The 22,873-nt window shown below is 37.8% G+C and overlaps 1 protein-coding gene across 1 annotated transcript in view; it reads right to left on the bottom strand.

Moving 5' to 3' along the window:
- Positions 1 to 22,873, bottom strand: part of LRBA (LPS responsive beige-like anchor protein) — a 769,624-nt gene that overhangs the window by 35,531 nt on the left and 711,220 nt on the right. The window contains exons 50-53 of the mRNA XM_049905216.1: positions 18,910 to 18,999; positions 14,275 to 14,467; positions 8,944 to 9,006; positions 3,479 to 3,634 (exon numbers count right to left, since the gene is read on the bottom strand). Coding sequence (XP_049761173.1) covers positions 3,479 to 3,634; positions 8,944 to 9,006; positions 14,275 to 14,467; positions 18,910 to 18,999 — 502 coding nt within the window. The remainder of the gene's footprint in view (positions 1 to 3,478; positions 3,635 to 8,943; positions 9,007 to 14,274; positions 14,468 to 18,909; positions 19,000 to 22,873) is intronic.

Below are 22,873 nucleotides of genomic sequence, written 5' to 3'. Positions count from 1 at the left end.
TCAGAGTATTTACTACCTAATGGGAAGACAGACATTAAACAAATAAACACGAATAGATAGTTACAAATAGTGGTGAGTACTATCTAGGGAAAGAACAAGGTGGATCAGTGAGAATAAGAAGACAGGACAAGTTTGGACTGGGTGTCAGGGAAGATATAAATACGGGAGTGTCCTTTAAGTAGTTATATCTAGAGGTTTCAAATTTTAATACAAATTAACTTATTCTCTACAATTTATACTTTGGGCTGAACTCTGGAAAACCTTGTATTTTTCAAGTTGACTTTTCCCTGTTCCGGCGGCCTTCCTTGGCGATATTTGTTATTGCTATGGGGTTGAGGTTCATGCCTCCTAAATAAATCACAGCATATAAATACCTGCTGTTCTTTTTGGTAAATTATTTTCTGATAATCTCATAAGTGTTCCTCAACCTTTATTTTTTGTTTCCTTTAATACCAGTCCACCTCTCCACACACTAATATCAAATATTACCACAAGCACTAGAATATCCCTTTTTTGACAGAACAAATTTTCTAGTTAATGTTTTATTTGACAGCTGGGCTACAAATAAAAAAATTCAAGCTCAAGACTGTGCACCACTGAATCTAAAATGTGGCCTGAAAATCATTCCCACTGCGGAGGAAGGTTTTATTGTTGCCTCTGCTGTTCTGGTTGTGCCCAGAAAACATGATTTATGTTTAAAGAATTTCCTGTTACAATCTGCGTTTACCACCCCCCCATACCAATCTAATAAGAGAAGGATTTTTTTTTTTTTGTTTAAGTGCTAAAATATAATTGAATTCAACACTTGTGATAGCTTTGCCATTATATATTACTGATCATACAATTTTTTCCATAGCTTCTCTGTCAAACTTAGGAGAAAATATTTAATATTCTGATTGTTGTAAAAACACATATTCACCCTAACTGAAATTATTTCAAATAAAACTAGCATCAGAGTTTGTACACAAAACTTTAAGAAAGATACCAGCAATCTGAGATTTTTTTCACAACTTTTCTGGAAATTGTAAATATTTTTATTCTACAAGCTAAGTCAGTCCCACCGAAATGAAATTTAAGCTGTTCATTGTGAAAATGTTTTACACATACACATACTTAAAAAAACAGTAAAGTAGATGTTTTTTGGAAAGAGGAGAAAGAATTATATCTAGTACGTTAAGTCTAATGCAACATGGCAGACATACTAGGAACTTAGTGTTCCAAATTACCGTGTTCTCCAAAGTAACCAGTGATTGACAGTAATACCCACATAAGATAACATGGTATAGTCACAAAGAACGCTCCATTTGAAGTCAAAAGACCTAGGTCCAAGGCCCATTTCTACTATCACTAGTTATATAAATTTCAACAAGTTACTTAATCTGTCTAAGCCTCAGCTTCATCGTCTGAAAAACAGGGGTAATGACTCTTGCTTTGTCTACCTCACAGGATTATTGTGAGGCTGAAAACAATATCATGTATGTAAAAGAATTCTGTCAATTCTAAAGACCATGTGAATGTAAGAATTATTTTAATATTAGTATATCAAGGTGTGATATATTTATATTAACTTTACAAATATCAATATTCAGTGCTTTAAAAAATGGAATGTCAACAAATTAAAAAAATTTTCAAATGTCAAAATCAAAGATTGACATAATTAATGATCTGGAAAAGGCAAAAGTACAGAGACTGAGAATAGACTAGTGGCTGCTGGGGGCTGAGTATAAAGGGGCAGCTCAAGGGAATTTGGGGCGGGGGGAGGTAACAGAGCTGCTCTTTTCTTGATAGTGGTGGTGGTGATACAACTTTAGGCATTTTCAAAACTCACGGAAATTATAAACCAAAGAGAATGAATTTTACTGTATGTAAATTTTAAATTAATTTTTTAAATGCATAAACAAATATGCATATAAGAAAATCTTGCATGAGGAAGTTTAACAGGTTTAAGCTGAAAGTTTGTACAAAAAAGGAGCAGTTTGAGATCATAATGCTAAGGCTGTCATTACCATAATAGTGAAAGAAAAGGTTAAAATCTGAATTTGAGTATTAAATCATAGAAAATTCATTATAATAATAAAAGTATTTTAGTAACATTTATCAACCCCCACTGCATTTTTAGAGAAATTCTAGGGGAATTTTAGGTTCCACAGTTATCCACACCTCATAGACTTGAACATCTAGTAAAAGCCCAGTCAATCAGAAAGGTGTGAATGACGATTTTTTCCTTCCTGGACCTACAGAATCAAGATGCAAACTGTAAGGTATCTAGGTCACCAATCCCTAAAAATAACTTTTAGGGTTTGTTCTATGAACAGTCCATACTCAAATATTTTTCCCTACTCTCATAGGTATGTTATAATATTATCATAAAAATGCACTTAGGGCAAACATCGAATAATCAAAAGTTATTTTTTAACATAATATATTAAGGCAAGAACATGGATGAATACACTTTATAAGGATTATTAACAATGAGCCTGTAGGATGATTTACTGTGCAATATTTAATTAACTAGAAATTTCAATTAAAGAGAATTTCCCACTCCCACAGCCTTTCAAAATTATTTGTAGATCCTGGTTTCGGCTGAACAAGCTAGTTCCACAGTATGTATCAATTAGTTCAAATGCATTAATGTCTAATTTTAATTATTTTTTAAAAGATTCAACTACGTATATGTTTTTCATCTTCTAAGTTTCTAAAATTGTTTTAAAAGAGAAATCCATTAAATTTCTCAATATATTTCTTAATTTCCTACAGCAAAAATTCATAAACATGTACTGGGTTGGTTCTCCTGTAATAATCCTGAGTTGAGCTTAGTTTGTCCCTTAGCGGAAAAAAAAAAATTTTTTTTTTTTTTTTTTTTTGGAGATGCATGCAAATGAATATATAGACTTAAACTTTTACATCTTAACAAGAGCTCCTGTCACACACAAAATCAGTGGTCAGCTGCTTTTCTTCCTGATGGTGTAGCTTTCAGGGAGATTCTATGCAGAATTGGGTGGGGACAGTATATCTACTCCCAAAAGATACCCTTACTGAATCTTTCCAGTAAGGGGGAAAAGCCACTAAATAATACTATGTACATGTATTTGCACTCACTGTAAGATCATGTATGTGAACTCACTCTAAGATTATGTATTTGCACTCACTATAAGATTATGCATATGCACATGCGTGTGTGGTATTTACATACCAGGATATGCCCACAAAATGATCACTCCTTCCATAAGCACGAGGCTTGGGAGAAAAACCTCCTCTAGAAAACTGCCTCTTAAAGACAACCTGAGAGCTTAACTTGAGAGTAGCCTGCATAGTAGATTACCAATTGAAAGGGGAAAGGAGTGTCTTCTTTCCCTTCTTACTTTACAAATTACAGAATTCTATCATTTTTGGAAGGAGGAAGATGAGAAAGCCTTCTAGGACTCATCGTGCTTCTTGTAGCAGGCGTTAGCTCACTGATGAAGGAAAGAACAGTCACCTGTGTCTGTAGAATAGACTCTGAAACTCTTATCCCAGAAGCCACAGACGAGAATGTAGCGGTTGTCCGAAGTGATGACAAAGCACTGGGAATGGACTTGAATGCTCTGGTCCAGAAGGTCAGTGATCTGCCTCCTGTGCATGCCTGTACTGCTGGCTGTGAGAAGGGAGAAAGAAAAAAATTCAAAAAACTACTAAACCCACATGGGCAAAAAAATCTATATGGTGTCATACTTGGGGGAAGGAGGAAAGGAAAAGAGACATGTTCCAGTAAATACCTGACCTTTTATTTTAAATATAATCATGTTTGAAAAACTAAATAGGAAAATACATTCAATTGTTAGAAGACTGTTGGTAGCTAAATTCAACATCTCAGTAAAATAAATTTTGCCTAGAGGAAAGGAATAACAACCTATGACAATTTAAAAACAGTACAGGATTGACAGAGCATGCATTCCAGCTCCTGGGCAGGACCAAACTAGATTATAATCTCCAGATTGCATCACAGGTAGGTCTGTGTTCTGACAATCTCATTACATTTATTGTCATGAGAACGGATTCATGTTGTGACAATCTATTACCTTTACCATTTTGTCACAAGGAAGAGAGATTAGAATTTAAATGTCATATATCTGAAATACTGTTTTGTTTTGTTTTGTTTTTTCTTATACTACTTTGGCTTTAATGGGTCTTTAATTTGACTGGATGTGAACTCCCATTTCCCCTGTTTACAGCTGCACTTGCGTGTAAGGAAAGGGTAGGATGACTATTAAAGATACTTGTAATTGGAAAAGTCAAAGCACAGCATCCTGCCACTTTCTTACTCCTTATTTAAGCAATAAAACAAAACAGCCTGGCAGTGTATTTTCAAAATGCTGCAGAGCACCTAAGATGGGGTTTGTCAGGAGGTGCGAGGTCAGAAGTAGAGCAACACCAAGGCACATGGGAAGAGTACTAACCCTCTAGAAATGCACTATCAAGCGTGCTGTTATCAGAAAAATGCTTTCCACTGAGATGCCTGTTTTGGCATTATGAGGCCAATCAAGTAGAAAGCATTGTCTCTGGTGATCTAAGAGTTATTTTACCACTGACTTTGCGATACACATAATGGTTCTTTTGCTGCTAAAGAAACTTGATGTACAACAGATAAGAATAACTAAATGTCTGCATTTGATTATTAAGCTCTTTGTACCCACAGTCTTCAGTTTTCTGAAAACAAAACTAACAACAAAAAACAACCTATAAATGCATCACTAAAAAAATGAAATAGAGATAAAAAAATCTATATTATACACATTGTACATAATAACTAAGCTAATGTGGGCACTTTAATAGAAGTCTCAGAAGGTAATAAAGAAAGGAAAAAAATTGTTCAAAATAGTCTCCAGTGCTGTGCGGGGAAGCCCTGGGGACAGAGGACTACAACGCTCCCTGCCCTGGAGGCATGCGGAACATGGCACACCTGTACATACCCAGGAGAAACACTCATGTGTACAATTCGGCTAGAGTCGGACACAATTTAATCTATTTAAGGTTATGCTATAACTTTGATAATGTGGGCTTCCTAAACTTTTGGGTGATTAATGGTCTAGAAAGTGATAGCAGCAGTTTTTAAAAAGGGGAAAATTCTAGGACGGGATCATTTTTTCTACTCCTTCCCCACAAAGGGAAGTTGCAGGCAGATGAGAAAAGCTTCTATGTGTATCACAGGTTATCACAGAGAGAGACGCTTAGTATCCCACTGCAGTGAAGCTGTGTGTTATGTATATGCAGAATATACATATAATTCCAAGAAACCTAGCAACTGCAAACAAGGCATGCAGTGCTTTCTACACTGTACTGCAGTGTCTCAGTCCACATGAGAACTGTAAAAATGGTTGACTTCTGCTCCTCTGATATAAACGTTCACTGGTGTTTTTTTTTTTTTGTTTTTTTTGTTTTGAGTATTCTCTTGGGAGGAGTCACCTAGACAGATCTGGACATATGCATGATTTTGAATTGAGTAAAACACGAAGCACCCACGGGTGAAGGGTGATGTCTCTTAAGCATTCGGATGAGTATTTTCCAAGTAAATGATTACTTCCAATTTAACACTGCAATCCCTTCTAAAAACAAAAACTATCTATTCATCTTATCTCACAACTGTCTTTCCATTATTTCATTGTTTTCTCTGGTAAACTGTTTTAGATTCAGTACTGAAAGTATTTTTATTCAATGAAAATTAGGTATATTTGTCTAGATAAGCAGTCTTCAAACTGGGGCATGCATACCCCTGGGGGTACAAGACATCCCAAGGGATACCCAGACACAGATGGTTTTAAAAGAATCAATTTCTAGTCCCTCTACTTTCGTATGTCTCTTGCCTAAAATTGATTTGCCTGAGAACCCTCCTGTGGGTTTTCCTTTCCTGCTCCCCTGTTCACATGCCCTTCTTCTGCTAGATGAAACACAGGCGTATTTCCCTCCCACCCAGAACCTTAGGATGATGCTTTGCCTCTGGGTATAAAAAATCTCTTGGGAGCCAAATAAAGGAACAATTCAAAATACTGATGGATGTTGAAGATGTGAATGCCTAGATATGAAATCATTTTGTATGTCAGGTGGTTTCTAATTCATTACTTTCAATAAAATTAAAGGAGGATCTAATCATGCTGTCAATTGATAGATCATTAAAAATAAGTTTCAATGATAGATTGTTAAGATGATAGATAATTTAATGATAGACCATAAACAACTTTAATAATAGACTGGTATGTGAATTTTGTTGCATAACTCAGAAAAAGATCGAAGATCTTTGTGACATTGTTAATACAATACTCTTCCCTTTACAATTACTTTTTTGTGTGAGCAAGGTTCCTCAGAGCTTCCCATCTATAATAACAAACAAACAAACAAAAGATGACAAACCATGTCTCACTCAGCAGTAAAGAACGCTCATCCATGAGTACATGAGCTAACTGACGGGGGTCGGAGGAGCCCCGTTCATTTCATTAAAGATGTATTTCCAATAAATATTTGCTTTTGATGTTTAATAACTATTAAAAGTTATTATAATTTTTGGGAAACCCTGGTCGCATAGTAGTTAAGTGCTATGGCTGCTACCCAAAAGGTCTGCAGTTCAAATCCACCAGGTGCTCCTTGGAAACCCTATGAGGCAGTTCTACCCCGTCTATAGGGTCACTATGAGTCAGAATTTGACTTGACGGCAACAAGTTTGTTTTTTTAATTATAATTTTTGAATAAGTGTACATTAATAGTATTTGTAGTGATCATTCAATTCAGGTGAAATTTTTTAAAAAGTTGAGTCTTACAGTTATAGCAAATTTTAAAATTTATATACATGTTTAATTTTCTATACATATTTTTATTGCAGAAAAGTATACTACAGCAATCAATAAAAAAACATTAAGATAAAATTCTGTGGGGGAAACAGTGAAAATAGGAATTCAAGATTAAAAGGAATAATGCAATATTTCCAACTAGGAAATATTGGGCTTTTTAATGCATTTTTAAAAACATTGAGTATCAATTCATTCTGATATTCAGGTTCCATTGGACACATTTTATTTATTTTTTGGATACATTTTAAAGAGTGATATAACACTTTCTTTAAAATGTCAATTTTTACATGGTGCTAGAAATTATAACCTTTGTAACTATCTAAATTTGTGATGAAAAACTTTGGATGTTAACTTAAAAATATATGAGAAGGTACATCGTTTTAAACAATTATTTTAGGAAGTAGAGTGGCACAAAGTCGAACAGCCAGTGGTTTAAAGCAGTGGTGGCAAGCTCTGGCCCACAGGTCAAACCCAGCCTGCTGCATGGTTTTGTACGTAAAGGTTTTTGGAAGAAGGCCATGCTCACTTGCTTGTGTACTGTCTATGGCTGCTTCGTGCTATAATGGTAGAGCTGAGTAGTTGAGACAGAGATCATATGGTCCACAAAGCCTAAAATATTCTCTATCTGCCCCTTTAAAGAAAAAGTTTACTAGTACCTGATCTAAACAACTACAACTGCCGAATTCATTTAATGAGGCTTTATATTATAGGATATTTACTGTCAAGTTTTAAAGCCAATCATGGGTCAATAATTCAGAAACAATGCTTTAAATGATTAGCAAATGGAATTTATTATATTCCTGATTTTAAAAATTTTACCCAAGTGAGCATTTAATTTATATATGTATATATATGGCGAATCATATCTACTCAAAGCAAAACAAGATTGAGGAACCAGAATTCTATTTATCCTTCAAATAGAAAATTGCTTCTTAGATTTCTGCTCAGGTATGAGGAAATGATAAATTAATTAGTTTGGGGCTTAAAGTTATTATTATTATTTTTTAATGAAAGTCCAACTGTGAATGGTGGCTCTTTCACTCTCTGTTGAAACAATGGTTTTAAAGACAAAAAAGGTGTGGTTACATACACTTAGGGAGTACCTTGGATTGTGAAAGAATAAATCAGCTCATTCATACATTTTATTTGAAAATTTAAAAAAATTCTAACAAATTACTCATGCCAGGGAAATTTAGCAAAATTGCAAGCCAAACATTCGTGCTGGTAGCATATACCCACAAATGGGCAATTGCGTTTTTTATTCTAAAAGCTATTGAATAGGATCTTCAGTATCAAGGCAAAGCCATGTTTGAAATCCCCACACACGAGGATGAAAAATGCTGAACTAGAGATTTCAATGAGCCTAACTCAAAAAGCGTAACAGCAATTAAATATTCCAAGTCATCTGCTGCAGATGCTCATCTCATCCCAGTGGCTTTTTCTGGTCTCCTCCCTATTCTTTCTTTTTTTTCCCCTCCTGAACAAATTTAACCTCCAGTGGCAATTTACTAGGCTGTAGGGCCCTAGGAAAATGAATACAAATATCTTAACACTGCCACTGGCTGGGCAATATATTTCCACTTGGAAACTGCTCTGCAATTGCACATTAATCCCCTCAGAGTGAACAGAGGGCCCAGGAAAAAAGGATTGATCTCCTTTAATGATGAAACCCTGGCACTACCGTTTTATTTTTCACAACACAGTGCTGCTAAGAATCCCACTGTTATTATGAAAATTTCCCGAGCAAAGGAGCGCCATCACATTACCGGTGCATCAATTCATCATAACGTGCCTCGCTCCTGCTCATCAACAAGTCTGAGTGATGAAAAGATCCAATATTATCCTGACAGTACTTCATGCGCATTCTCAATCACACATTATTACAGCATCCATATTAATTTTCAGTGACACGCGTTCTAGGCCTGTTCAAATTAGGCAAACCAACGAGGGGGAGTTGATGAAATACCAGCATAGCCACAGCTCATTGCATTCCAATTTGCATGCAAATGGTTTATCAGGAAAATTCCATTCCCAGCAACCAGCAAGTGAAAAACAACTGTAATCTACACTTCAGGGCCACCATACAGAGCTTAATGAATCGCAAAGAGAAAAGGAAGTGACAGACCTACGAGAGGATCGATTTCCACTGGCAGCTGGTATGGCTGGTCTTGTACACCACCTTGATGAGCTGGAATTCACAAAAGATAAAAAAAAAAAAAAAAAAGCATTATTTTTCATATACTAAACCACATAAAAACGCGTAAGTCAAACCTTATGCAGAATTGTTTCCAACCTCCAAATCGCTCATGCAGTTTTGTGAAACTGAAAGGAAAAAAAATCCAGGTGCTTTTATGGCTGGCTTATTAAACATTTATTTTAGATTAGTGCTGTTCTGAACATGTGCCATCAGCGGTGGCTCCAGTCCTAGGCCATAAGCCATAGCAGATGCTTGACTGGTAACCTCTGATGCTGCAACAAAACAAAATTAAGTGGTAAAGCACGCAGAAAACAAAACGTGACAACCATCTGCTGACTGTAGCAAATACTATTTTTTTGTTACTTCTTAAAAAGGCAGTTTTGAATGCTGCAGCACAAAGGACCCACAAAAACATCAATTTATGATGCAGAAAGGAAAAGCTTGACGTCAGGGAACATTTAATGTTTCATCCATCACTTAAAATCAATCAATTGAAAGTCTGAATAAAAATAAAGCTACCCACAGATAAATGTTTTCGTTAAATGCATTTGGCTGAAATATTTTCTTAAAGACTGGACTGAGGTTTTAAAAAAAAAGTTTTATTAATATTTAATATTTCCATGGTTTTGATCTAAAAATACTTAGGCAAATGAGTAACAAAAATCAATTTACAGTAAGAATAGTTTGTTCAATTCTCAAAATGGTTCTAAAAATTCAGGCATACTTATCTTGTAATTGAAAAGAGGTTTTATAGGCTGTAGAGTGGAAAATGTACTAAGAATCAGAAGCTGCCACTGCCTCGCTATGCAGTTAGGCCAGTGCTAAAGGCTATGATGAAGGGTTTGGAGCAGATGATCTTTTCAGCTTTAGAGCTCTGACAGTTAGATTCTGGGCCCTTATCCCCAAAGCACTCAGCCATTCACCCTGGTCAGTATCTGCCTTTTATAGGACTCACAAGCACTTCAGTTAGCTTGGCTGGTATCAGAGGTGTGTTTAAGAAATACCGTAAGAATTTAGGAAATCTTTCTGACTGTCCTTGAGGGGTTGAGAATAAAAAGGAGTGCATTTCACTGAGTTCATAGATTGTTAAAACTTATATATCATAATTTCCCCAGCTAGTAAATATCCACTTTTACAAGGATGATTGAAGGATCCTTAATACTGATAAGATACTTGAATAAATGCAATATTGGCACTAAAAATTCTGAGTATTGTTATGGATTGAACTGTGAACCCCAAAAAGATATGTTAAACTCCTAACCCCTGTACCTGTGAATGTGACCTTGTTTGGAAATAGGGTTTTTCTTTGAAGGTGTTATCAGCTAAATTCAGGAGGCCATACTGGAGTACAGTGAGTCCTAATCCCTTCCACGTGCTGCCTTATAAAAGGGTAAGACAGACAGGGAGACAGAATCGCACACAAGGGGAAAGGACCATATGAAGATACATCTAAAGTAGCACAGGAACACCAAGGATCGCTGGCAGCCGTGAGAAGCTAGGAGAGAGGCACAGACCGTTCCTCTCTCGGAGCCCTTATGGCTAATACCTTGCTTTGGACTTTCCAGCCTCCAGAACTGTAAGACAACAAATTTCTCTTCTTTAAAGTCACCCATCTTATAGTATTTTGTTATGGAAGCCCTAAGAAACTCAGACAAGTAAGCTTAAGGGATTAAAGTAGCTAAAGAATGGAAGTTGCAATGACTCACTCTTTTTGTACTGAAGGTACTTGTTTTTGCCGATTACTGGCTCTGCCAGTAAAGAAATCACAGGACTCTTACAGTGAATGATTAGGGAGAATGAACTGCAGCCCCTGGTCTGCCCATCAGTGCCATTTACTTCCAGTAATTACAGTGCCCATTAAAACTAATACCTTCAGGATTTTTCTCTGCTTCTCTGAGAGCCTGGGGTTGTAGAAATATTAAAACCAAACTGTCAGTAAAAGCGGTATATGAGGTTAACAATGTTTGGGTAGGCCTCAAGTCCTGGTGCTGCCACTGACTGCCTGGGTGACCTTGAGCAAGTTATGCAGCCTCTCTCTGTGTTTCAGTTTCCTGATCTGTAAAATGGGCTAGGTTGAACCATAGAAACTGCCAACAGCTGGCCATGTTGACCTGTAAAAGTGGCAATTTCACATGGTTCAATCCGGTGGCATAGTGGTTAAGAGCTTGGCTGCTAAACAAAAGGTCAACAGTTCGAATCCACCAGGTGCTCCTTAGGAACTCAATGGGGCAGTTCTACTCTTCCTATAGGGTCTCTGTGAGTCGGAATCCACTTAAGGGCAAGGGGTTTACTCTAAATATAGAACTACATCTAAGGGTTGTTGAGGGGATTAAGTGAGTTTATACATGTAGAGTGCTTAGAACAGTACTGAGAATCTAGTCAGCCCTAGCTGCTGTTATAAGGGAAGTTACAATAAACATTAGCTGCCATTTATTTATTTATTTTAGAGATTTTTGCAAGGTCCTGTGAATGAGAAAGAAGGATAAAGTTGATTTTTTTTTTTTTCTAAACCAGGGTCCAGACACCACTCAAAGAAATGACCAGAGTTAGCTGTCTAATAAAGAAAATATGGAAATCAGAGATCCTTTAAAAGGAACCAGAATCTAAAATTAAAAAGAAAAAAAAGTAATATGAATTTGCTGTTTACTAAAAGAATAACTGTTAGGGATTTTTGATATTTATTTTAAATCAAGGCACATTGATAGGTAAAAGCAGAAAAAGAAAGGCTGGGAGATCAGGCTTATGTAAATGAATGAAAAGAGGCACAGATTATTAGAATGGATGCTTAGTATTTTAAGGTGTAGCTCAAAACTGGAAATCACATTCCAGAAATATAACCACCTGTGGACTCCCATAAACGTTATCATTCTTTATATTTATCTGATGAAGAGCTGCCGTGTCATACTACAAAGCCAGGGGGTGGGGACAGAAACTACTAGTGACACAAGGTTCAGGCATGAAGCAAGGCTCACTGAGAAAAATTATTGGCCAAGCATTGGCAGGATAGCCCTCGTGGCACAGTGGTTAAAGAATTCAGCTGCTAACCAAAAGGCTGGCAGTTCGAATCCAACAGCCGCTCCTTGCAAACCCTATGGGGCAGTTCTACTCTATCCTATAGGGTCACTATGAGTTGGCGCAACAGCAATTGGTTTGGTTTTTGGTTGTGCAGTCCCTCAAGCTCCTAGTTTACGAAAAGGCCAGCTTGGGCTAGGGACGGCCGGATGTGCCACAGACTGCATCCTAGCTCTTCATCACTTCACATACTTACAGAAAAAACGGGAGTGGGGTAGAAAACATCTGTCAGGTACTAAGGGAGCTTTCTACTCAGGGAACTGGGCTTCCTCAAAAGGAAGTGTCAAGAGCTGTCGTCAATGTTTAGGGAGTACACACTACAATAGGAGTATCAGCTGAAGACTTGGTACCCTTTGGTTGAGTAAGTTCAGTTCCTCTTAGCTAGGTTAAACTAATCTTAGTGGGCGGGGCCAGGGCTTTCTAGCACTTAACTAGTTTTGTCTCTCCTGCTATATGTTGTTGTTATGTTTAGGCTGAAGATATTTTCAGGGCTGCCACAAAGCAGCCCAGGATTTGTGGTGGTCCCAACGCGACATTCACTGTGCCTTTGCCAGGCTCTAACAGGCATTGCATACGGAGGAGGTAAATCCTCTAGTGTATTTGATAGAACACACCCACCAGCATGCTTCTCCTCTAACAAATGGTATTTAGAGAACCCCCCAAAATCACATCTCTTAAACAAATTATAATCTTTAGTCCCAAAATAAATATGCAATTTGCATACGCATTTTTCTCCATAAGAAAAGCTCATATGAAGGACAAGGCGTAAGAGGACCTATAAACTAAAGACATCATATATCTGCCTCAGTTTTTACTTGTCTTCAAGTTTCCTTAAATCTATTCTCTAATCAAATACTGGCATTCTTCTAGTTGTTTTATTCTCCAATGGCCAGGAAAATGGCTATATGTAATCAGTTCTGATTCTAGCCACGAATTCTTCTAGTGGGTGTCTTACTGAATGCAGTCAGTGCACCAAGTTTTTGTTTGAATGTCAATTCAATTTTGCTCAGTTCGAAAACTCTTGCATTTCATTTGGCATGAGGCCATTTTTGGCATGAGGCCCTTTTTCAAGAATGTGGATTTTTTGCAAGCATTTCATGTGTTCTAATGAGCAGTGTTTTATGCACACAGACTTTAAAATCAAAGTTTTAGTGTCCTCCCTAAAACAATGGTTTGGGGGGAAATGGCCTATAACCTCCAAGACTTTAAAAGGAGATTTTCTTTATTTCTTTTTAAAAATAAAAAAATTCTAACCAGTGGCCAAAAAGAACAGTGCTAAATCCAGATCACAACATTCCTACTCTAACGAGAGCAATAAATCACAGGAAAGTAATCATAAAAGTTGAGTCAGAAACCTTGGGTTCAAACCTGGCTCTGAGCAAGGCAAGATCCCAAGGCTCAGTATCTCAGTGCCTCCCACCGGGAAAACATGGAGCTGGACTAGGTGAACTCTAACGTCTCTTCAAACTTCTGCAGTTTATGATTCTAATGGTCATTTTAGTATCCTCTCTTGAGGTACCATGACTGCTCAGCATTTAAGGAGCCCTGGTGGCACCGCTGTTAAAGCATTTGGCTGCTAATAAGTCAGTGGTTCAAACCCACCAGCCGCCCTGCAGGAAAAAGATGTGGCAGACTGCTTCCGTAAAGATTTACAGCCTTGGAAACCCTATGGGGCAGTTTTCTGTCACATAGGGTCACTATGAGTCAGAATCGACTTGACGGGAATGGGTTAATTTAAACGTCCTTTTCTTCTACCAGCCATACCAAATAGCACAATGCCATGTACAAAAAATGTACAGTTTCTGGCACACTATAGAAAATCAGAAGTGTTTAATGAATAAGTGAATGAGTAAGTAAAAAAAGGGGAAACATCTAATAAAAAATTTATACTATTTATGGACATAATATAGAACATTATCATATTAAAATATTACAAACAACATTTATCTCTGAGGAGTTCAGACAAACCACCAGATGCCAAAGAATAGTTTATGTTTCAGAATTTGTAATATATGGCTCAGATGAGACTTCTTCATGCCTTTCAAACTCTTAAACATTTTGATTCATACTAATACACGAAAATTAAAAGCTTAAATGTTGAGATATAATACATTTAAGAGGATATTACAATTTCTTTATACAGCGTTCGGCAGTTAGTATGTCTTAAAATGATACTTCTTTACTTACCAGGAAGGTTGTGCCACTTGTTCACGGCAAACAGCCTGTTAGCAGTGACTGTGATCACAGCAGGAGTTGCCAAGCCAGGCTGGGTGTTGGCTGCCACATGAGTGACAGGGGAGTTGGAGGGGAACTTTAGGACCATGATAACATCCTGCTGAGCTTGGTCTGTGAACATCAGTGGACTCTGCAGGAGGAGATACTGTTGAGTGGGCATGACAAGAACCCAAATACACAAGGAAGAAAGACAAGAAGGAGAGGGGGCAGGAAAAGCAGGAAAAGAAGAGGAAGACCATGTTAACACAGTTGTAAATGAAGGCACACGGAGCAGAAAGGCTTGTAGAAACAGCAACTATGATCTGTTTGTTTTTCATGTATATCATCAACTGAAATTTTTGGTGATTGAAATAGAATACATTAACAGAGATAGTTAAAAAATCCATAGGGTTTTATTAGCTCTCTTTCCCACCACTTATAACTAAAATAATGATTTTGATTTGTGTTTCTAAATAGGCAAAGTATTGGGGATTGCATTAAAGCTGTATCAGTTGCTATCACACGTCAAATAATGACCTTTTGGTATAAAAAAGAAGAAGAACGAGAATATACAATAGTCATAAAAGCAAGCCAAAGTAATTTCCAAAGATCATCAAAAGTTGTGTTGCGTTAGCATGAAGATTTTGACAACTAAATAAAGAGATAATTAAAACAAATATATTTATAAGCAATTGTTAGAGAGTGTACATTATTACAGTAGAGAAATAACTTATGGACATAATATACAAAATTAATTATAAAGGTGTTTCAAAGTAATGCATAAATAACGTACTTTGTAAAAACAATGTATTTATATAGTGTACCAAGTCATAAACACTACCCTATTACAATGCAAATGCCATTGCTTTCTGCTGTAAGTAGGAATAACGAGAAATACCAAGATGTCCCTTTCTCCCTCTTGATCAAACAAGGAAAGTTCAAGATTTTTTTTGATCCCTCCTTTGAAAAGTAGAAATTGAAAGTGTTAAACACTGATTGTTCTAACAGTTAACAAAAACAACAACAAAAAATCTTGAAGACTGCTAGACAAATGTAACACTACCCTGATTGGCGTTATTCATCCTTGGTATGCTATCACAGAGTAACTGCACTGTACATTTTCAGCAATTCTCTTTTACCACGTCTATTTTTGAATAGCTGATTAGTATCATCCAGAACTGAAATACTGTGATGAAGTGCTTCTGGCTGCTTTCCTACCACCATATTTCAAAACACCAGGTATAGGTAAATGTGTAGGCACATATATTTAACACATATTTATTCAGAACTGCTAATAAAAAATTAAATAAATTTGCATTTTTATTATCAGTCCTTTTAAAAAAGTTATTAAGAGTACTTAGAAAAACATATTGCAGTAAGAATTCCTATTTGCACTCTTTGCATAAAGGTGTAAATAAAGGCAACTAATAAGCTACCCAGACACCCTTCTGAGCAAGTGGCTAAAAGCCAATCAATATTATGAGTTAATCCTCCCTGGATGCTCATTCAATTAAAGGTGTCAGTAATGCCTCATCTGATGTGGCCTCAATTAAATCCCACTATCTGATGGTGTGAAAACACAGGGGGATACAGTAACAGCAGCACAACCAGACAAATAGGCAGCCTTCGTGTGCCTGCTAATTACTACACCTGCTGTATATTATGGCTCATGCACTTAACGCAGCACGATGGGGCTTTAATTCCTTCTGTGTTCATATGTGAGTGTGTGTGTGTGTGTGTGTGTGAGTGTGTGGGGGGGGGAAGCACTGCTGGTTGATGGAGTAACTCATCTGAGTGTTAGTAAAAACAATTAATACACTTCTGCCTTTGATTTTTAAAACCCTTGATATCAATAATGTACTTTGCCTAATACAAAGAACCTTTTATACAGTTTTAGCAATTCTGTGAAAATGGGTAAAATGAGAAACAATGAGCAACACCAAACTAAATATCCTACAAGCAAGCTTTGAAGAAATCTGAGAAAAGGCAATGAACGTCATTTCAGGGTAACAAGCCTCATTTTTCAATTACATAATTTTACAACATTTACTAAAGTCAATTTATAAACTCTGAGAAAATCAGAGTACAACATACAAAGTCTCACCGCAAAAAAATTCATATATATTTTCGAGTTTAACAGGTCGTACTGTAAACACATTTAAGCTCCAACTGAATAATTCCAATGTTTATACCCTAAACAAAAACAAAAGGAACAATCTCTAATATATAGGAAGACGGTCCTGTTTATACAGCGACTCTGGTGGGCTGACTCTTAGCCACGTGGCAAGGACAAGCCACTGTGCACAGCAGGCTACAGACTCCTTATCTAGAACTGTTCACTGCATTCTGACAAGTTCTACCTCCAGTCTGTTCCTACATATCCATCCTGGCTAGAATTCTCAATGTAGGCAACAAGCAGGAAACTCTTGTGGGGGCTCCATCGTATCCTTGGCCAATAAGTACAGGCTGAGGAATACAAGAAATGAAATAAAGCACACCCCAGCCTATTGGCCTAGGCTGCAGCGATGGCCACAGTTGTAGATTAAGCCAAACAACAACTGGTAAAACAGGGATGAGAGAAACAAGAAACAAACCCTCATCTACTTCTGAGATCCAAGTCTGACGTAGAAGCAGGAAACTCCTAGACAGGTTTCATTCTGTTTTCCTAGATTAAGTGTATGTTTGTTGACAACTCCGATTTTCTTTCCAACATGCTTTTCTTTCCTACCCACATACATTTATGATGAAAAGCACAATTTGTGCAAATCTGAAACTCAGTTCAGGAGTTCAATACAGAAGATGGGGAGAGTGGCAAAGATGGTCTCCAGTCTACACACCAGCCTGTGCCTTCTGGCCGTACCACCCGAAGGGCAGTAAAACTGAGCCTTTTGCTGTACAGGAGGCTGCGCTGTGGGAATTCCCTCACTTCCCCACTGACAAGTCCGTGTAGTGACCCAAACAGAAAGTCAACGGAGCAGTGGAGGGCTTCCATTAGCCAGCACCAAAAGCAGCCTGTGTCTCACTGACAAGCTATCACTAAAACTAATTCCAAAGCCCAAACATAAATCAGTCTTACTATTTTTTATGGCATTATCTTCCACTGCTCTTGCTAAATGTTTTCTTTCTGTGTAGTCTTGTGTCCACGACACTCACCCTTCATGTTCACCTAAATCTGATTTCATCTGTTTAAAAAACTTGGGGGGAAAGGTGATGCAAATCACTTACAAATGCTTCTAGTTTATCATTATGGCCAACTGTATTAACTACGTATCTATTTCCTGTTCCCTTTTTTTGTCTGCGAATCTCTCCTTTCCAGTATCTGCCAGCAATCTACTGTGTCTAAGCCACAACAGCATAAAACTAGAATCTATCTTAAAATATTCATTACATTTATAGAGACAGATTTTATAGTCCCTGTTCTTCATTTAAAACAGTAATGAGCAATCTATTTTTATGGAGGGCAATTCAAGAAAAAAATCTATCGGCTATTTTAAAAATCATATTTTTATCATACAAAAAAAAAAAAATCCGTTGCCGACGAGTTGATTCCGACTCATAGCAACCCTATAGGAAAGAACAGAACTGCCCCATAGGGTTTCCAACAAGTGCCTCGTGGATTTGAACTGCCAGTCTTCTGGTTAGCAGCCAAACTCTTAACCACTCTGCCACCTGGGTTTCCATTTTAAAATTCAATATTTCTTATTGTGATTTTTTTTTTTTTTTTTTAATATGATTGAAAAATATCCCCTCTGAAATTTCAGGAACTATAAAAGTAGAATAGCTGTAACATTTTTCAGCTTGAGTATATATTCCTCTGCCTTGATTCTGGCTAGCTTCGTGACCAACAGAATGTGGCAGAAATAACATTGTGTGGCATTCAAAAGCTAGGCCTCAAGAAGCCTAGCCACTTCTGTCTTCATTCTTTTCCAACACTACTCCTACCATAGTGGTGGCCTAGTCTAACCTCCTTGACAGTGAAAGAGCACATGGAAGGAGACTCCCAGCTATGTAAGCTGAAGTGAAAAGGGCAGAAGAAATACTCACTCAACCCTCAGAATCAAGATAGTAATAAATCACATTTTTAAGCCACTATGTTTTGGGTGGCTTGGTATATAGTGGCCATTTTTCTCTCCCTGTGGTTGCTGACCATCAATAATATTATCCTACATATTAGAATTAGTCTAAGAATTCCCAAACTGAAAGATGTATTAGGATGCAAACAAAAAACTAAAACAAACAAACACCCACAGTAACAAAAATAATCTAGAAAGTCATAGGATCAAACCAGAAAACATATCAACCCTATGTGTGGAGTTCTCTATCCTATAGTGAGGATTCGTGACAATTATGGACCTTCTCATTCTGCAACACACAATATGATCTGATGAAATGCTGGAGCACTGGAGCCGTGTTTACCTTCGCAAAGACTCCAAGGGAGCATGCGATACTGTTTCCTAGTTGTTGGCAGATTAACAAAGACTGCATAAAAAGAACAGAAGAACTGCCCAGATGTGGTAGAGAATCTCAAGCACAAAGATAAAGACTGTCATGAATGTCAAGCACAGCCTGAGAGAAGCACAAGAAAGGAGAGAGTGAAAGCACACTCACCACTTGCATGGCAGAGCCTCTGGGAGGATGGGGCTCTATAAGCAGTTGAGAAGGTGTCTGTCCAAAACTTCGGATTTGAGCTTCAACAGCCTGAAAAACGCATGGGCAAGTTGGAGGGTTAAGAGGTGCTAATTACAGGATATAGAACCACAGCTGTTACCTGAAATATCATTCCATACTTCTGGCTTGTTTCATGTTGGAAATCAACCTTGTGTGTTCACAGTGGGGCTAAGCACCTGGCAAGGGCATTGAGAGTGAGGTCACCCTTTAGTACTGTGGAAGCTGTTCCTATAAAACCCTGCAAAACTTTCTCATCTTGCTCAGTGATATGAAACAGAAACCAGCTATTACAATCAGAAATTGTCCTTTTTGGCTTCATTTCAGTTTTCTTACATTTGGTTTTCCTGCTTGCATCATCCCCGATGACTAAAAGCTAATCTTTTACAGGTATAGAGAAAACCTACTGCTGCTTTGATTCTAGGCCCCATTCCATTCTGGGAAGTGGCAGGAGAAAAAAGAAACACAGCACCTGTGAAATGGCATGGTTTTACATTATTTTTGCCACAGGAAGAGCGTTATTGTTGACAGTCTCTTTGAACCTAGTGGCTAAACAACAAAGTAAAAGCCACATGTTGCATCCAAGCATGAGACAGTTAAACCAGGGACTAACTAGACATAAGAAACATGTGTGCGTGTCCTTCATGAAGGATGTGTGTGCGCCCTGTGTGAGGCACCCCCACCATGGTTCTCCCGTATACCTGGCCCACACGCTCACTTCCCATCACTCCCTCAGCACCGGAAACGACTGAACACCGGGTGCTAGCAGTATCTTTAATTACTCTGTTTCCCCGCCACTAACATATAAGCTCCAGGAGAGCAAGGATGTTATCTGGTTCACTGGTATATCTCGAAATTGAGTAAATTAATAAATGCTACAGTATGTGTGAGAGGAGGGAGGACGCAAAGACATAAAGACCAAATTCAACCTTCAAGTCAGTAAACTTAACTCCCTGGTGAAAAAGATGAAGAAAACCCCTCAAATTCATAAGACAGTATATTCATCTTTTTTTTTTTTTTAAATCCCTAAGAAAACGTCTTCAATTTTTTATATGCACTGCATGACCTTCGCACCACAGGCAATTAATAAATCACAAACAAGGAAATATAATCATTACTAAGTAATAATAATAAGCCTTCTCAGTAGCCCCTGAGACAATTCTGAGAGATTTCAGGGCTCTTTTGAAACCACTGGTTAAGCCCCAGGAAGAAAATCAATCTCTCTCTCTCTGATACACACAGACACACACGCGTGTGCACGAGCACGCACACACACACACCTAGAGATAAACCTCAGGAAATATAAGGTAAGATCTTAAGAGTTAATAAAGAAGACAGAGAAGGGGCAGTCAGGTTGGAGAAAAAGCAGAACGGGTGAGACCATTTTTTAAGTGGATTGTTTGTGTTTTTGTTGTTGAGTTGTAGGACCTTCTTTATGTATACTGGATATTAAACCCTTATCAGATACATGGTTCCCAGTTCAGGAAATGGCTTTTTCAAGTCATGTATTATACTGGTCTAATTATTCTGTCTCAAAGACAGAATAAAATTTGTATTATCCCACATAGATTAGATAATAATCTTTCTAAGTCTTCAAGGCATCTAAAGAGGCTGTACAATACTTAAAAATAATGCTTTACTACTTGACTTACCTTTGAATTGTTGGTAATAAAAATGTAATACCACTTGCCATGGAGTCCATTCTGACCCATGGTGACCCCATGTGTGTCAGAATAGAACTGTGCTCCCCAGGGATTTCAACGGTTTATGGTTTGGAAGTAGATTGCCTGGCCTTTCTTCCAAGAGGCCCCTGTGTGGACTCTAATCTCCAACCTTTCGGTTAGCCACCAAGTCATTTAATCCTTTGCACCACGCAGGGGCTCCTACATTTGGCCATAGGTTATCTTAAAGGGGGCTCAACCTAGGCGAAGTGCTAGGCACATTCATTGAAAAATAAGAGTGTTCCTGCCACTACCTATTTATTTTTTACTTCTAATGTAAGGCTTCATCCTACAATGACCAAAAACATAAGCTTTAGCCAGCTGCCTTCATCTTTTTTCTGAGGGGTTGAATACATCTGGAATTTTAAGGAGATCAATTTTAAAGTTGCAAATTTGATTACAGAAACTGTCCAGTTAAAATCTTTCCATTCAAATTCCTTATCATGTGGCCACACCACATCAGTCTGGAACCAGACTGCCAGAGTTCAAATCTTAGCTCTATCACTTATTAGCTGAGTGACCTTGGCAAGTTACTTAACCATCTGTGCCTTAGTTTCCTCTTCTAAAAATGAGGATAATAATAGTGGGTATTTTACTGGGTTGTTGTGAGGATTAAATGAGATAATATAAGACACTTGGAACAATTCTTGGCAGTGTTTGATATTGTTATGTTAGTACAGTATACATACATATATATGTTCAAACTGCTGACATTTTGGTCAGCAGCCATAGCTTGCTGTAGCTCTTACATATACGATCATTTTATAGTGGTTAGGCAAAAGTTTACGGAGCAATTTAAGTTTCCCATTCAACAGCTTGTTTTGTGATATTGGTTATAATCTCCTCAATGTGTAAGCACTGTCTCCCCTTCCTTCTTGGGTTCCCCGTTTCTATTTTCCAGCTTTCCTGGCCCTTCCTGCCTTCTGAACTTTGCTTTTGGGCAAATGCTGCCCTTTTGGTCTTGTATGGTTGATTGTTCTGAGGTGCACATTCTTCACAGGTGTTACGGTTCACTTTATAGGCATGTCTACTGTTTGGATGAAAGGTGATCTCTGGGAGTGTGATCAGTTCCAAATTTGAAGGGTGTCTAAGGGCTTCAGTCTCAGGGGTTTCACTAGTCTTTATCAGACCAGTAAGTCTGGTCTTTTTTTTTACAAATCTGAATTTCGTTCTACATTTTTCTCCCCTTCTGTACAGGCCCTTCTATTGTGATCCTGGTCAGAGAAGTTCATAGTGGTAGCCGGGCACCATCTAGTTTTGGTCTCAGGCTAGTGATGCCTGTGCTTTGTGTTTTCCTTTGCCTTGGTCATGCCGTGCTGACATTCCCCATATTGTGTATTGTCTTTCCCTCCACCAAAGTTAATATGTGTCTACTATTTACTTAGTGATTTTCCCTCCCTCCCCCTCCCATCCCTGATAACCATCAAAGAATGTTTCTTTCTGTGTATAAACCATTTCTTGATTTTTTATAATAGTGGTCTCATATATTTGTCCTTTTGTGATTGACTTATTTCACTCCACATAATGCCCTCAGATTTACCCATGTTTTCAGATGTTTCGGGGATTGTTATTCTCCAATGTATAGTATTCCATTATGTGTATGTACCATAGTTTGTTTATCCATTTATCTGTTAATGGACACTAAGGTTGTTGCCATCTTTTTGCTATTGTGAATAATGCTGCGGTGAACATGGGTGTGCATATATCTATTCATGTCAAGGCTCTTATTTCTCCAGAATATACACCTAGGAGTGGGACTGCTGGATCATATGGTATTTCTATTTCTAGTTTTATAAAGAAGTACCATATACTTTTCCACCATACCATGTTACATTTCCACAGCTGTGTATGAGAGTTCCAATCTCCCTACAACCTCGGCAGCATTTGTTTTCTGTTTTTATGATCAGTGCCATTATTGTTGGGGTCAGATGGTATGGCAGTGTAATTTTCATTTGCATCTCTCTAATGGTAGAATCCCCCACGTGTCTATCAGATTGTCGTACTGTGGGGGCTTGTGTGTTGCTGTGATGCTGGAAGCTATGCCACCAGTATTCAGATGCCAGCAGGGTCACCCATGGAGGACGCGTTTCAGCTGAGCTTCCAGACTAAGACAGACTAGGAAGAAGGACCCGGCAGTCTACTTCTGAAAAGCATTAAGCATTAGCCAGTGAAAACCTTATGAATAG

Source organism: Elephas maximus, chromosome 13 (genome assembly GCF_024166365.1).
Source record: "Elephas maximus indicus isolate mEleMax1 chromosome 13, mEleMax1 primary haplotype, whole genome shotgun sequence".
Taxonomy (NCBI): Eukaryota; Metazoa; Chordata; class Mammalia; order Proboscidea; family Elephantidae; genus Elephas; species Elephas maximus.
Note: the sequence above shows the minus strand (reverse complement) of the source record. Positions and strands in the feature narration are given on the sequence as shown.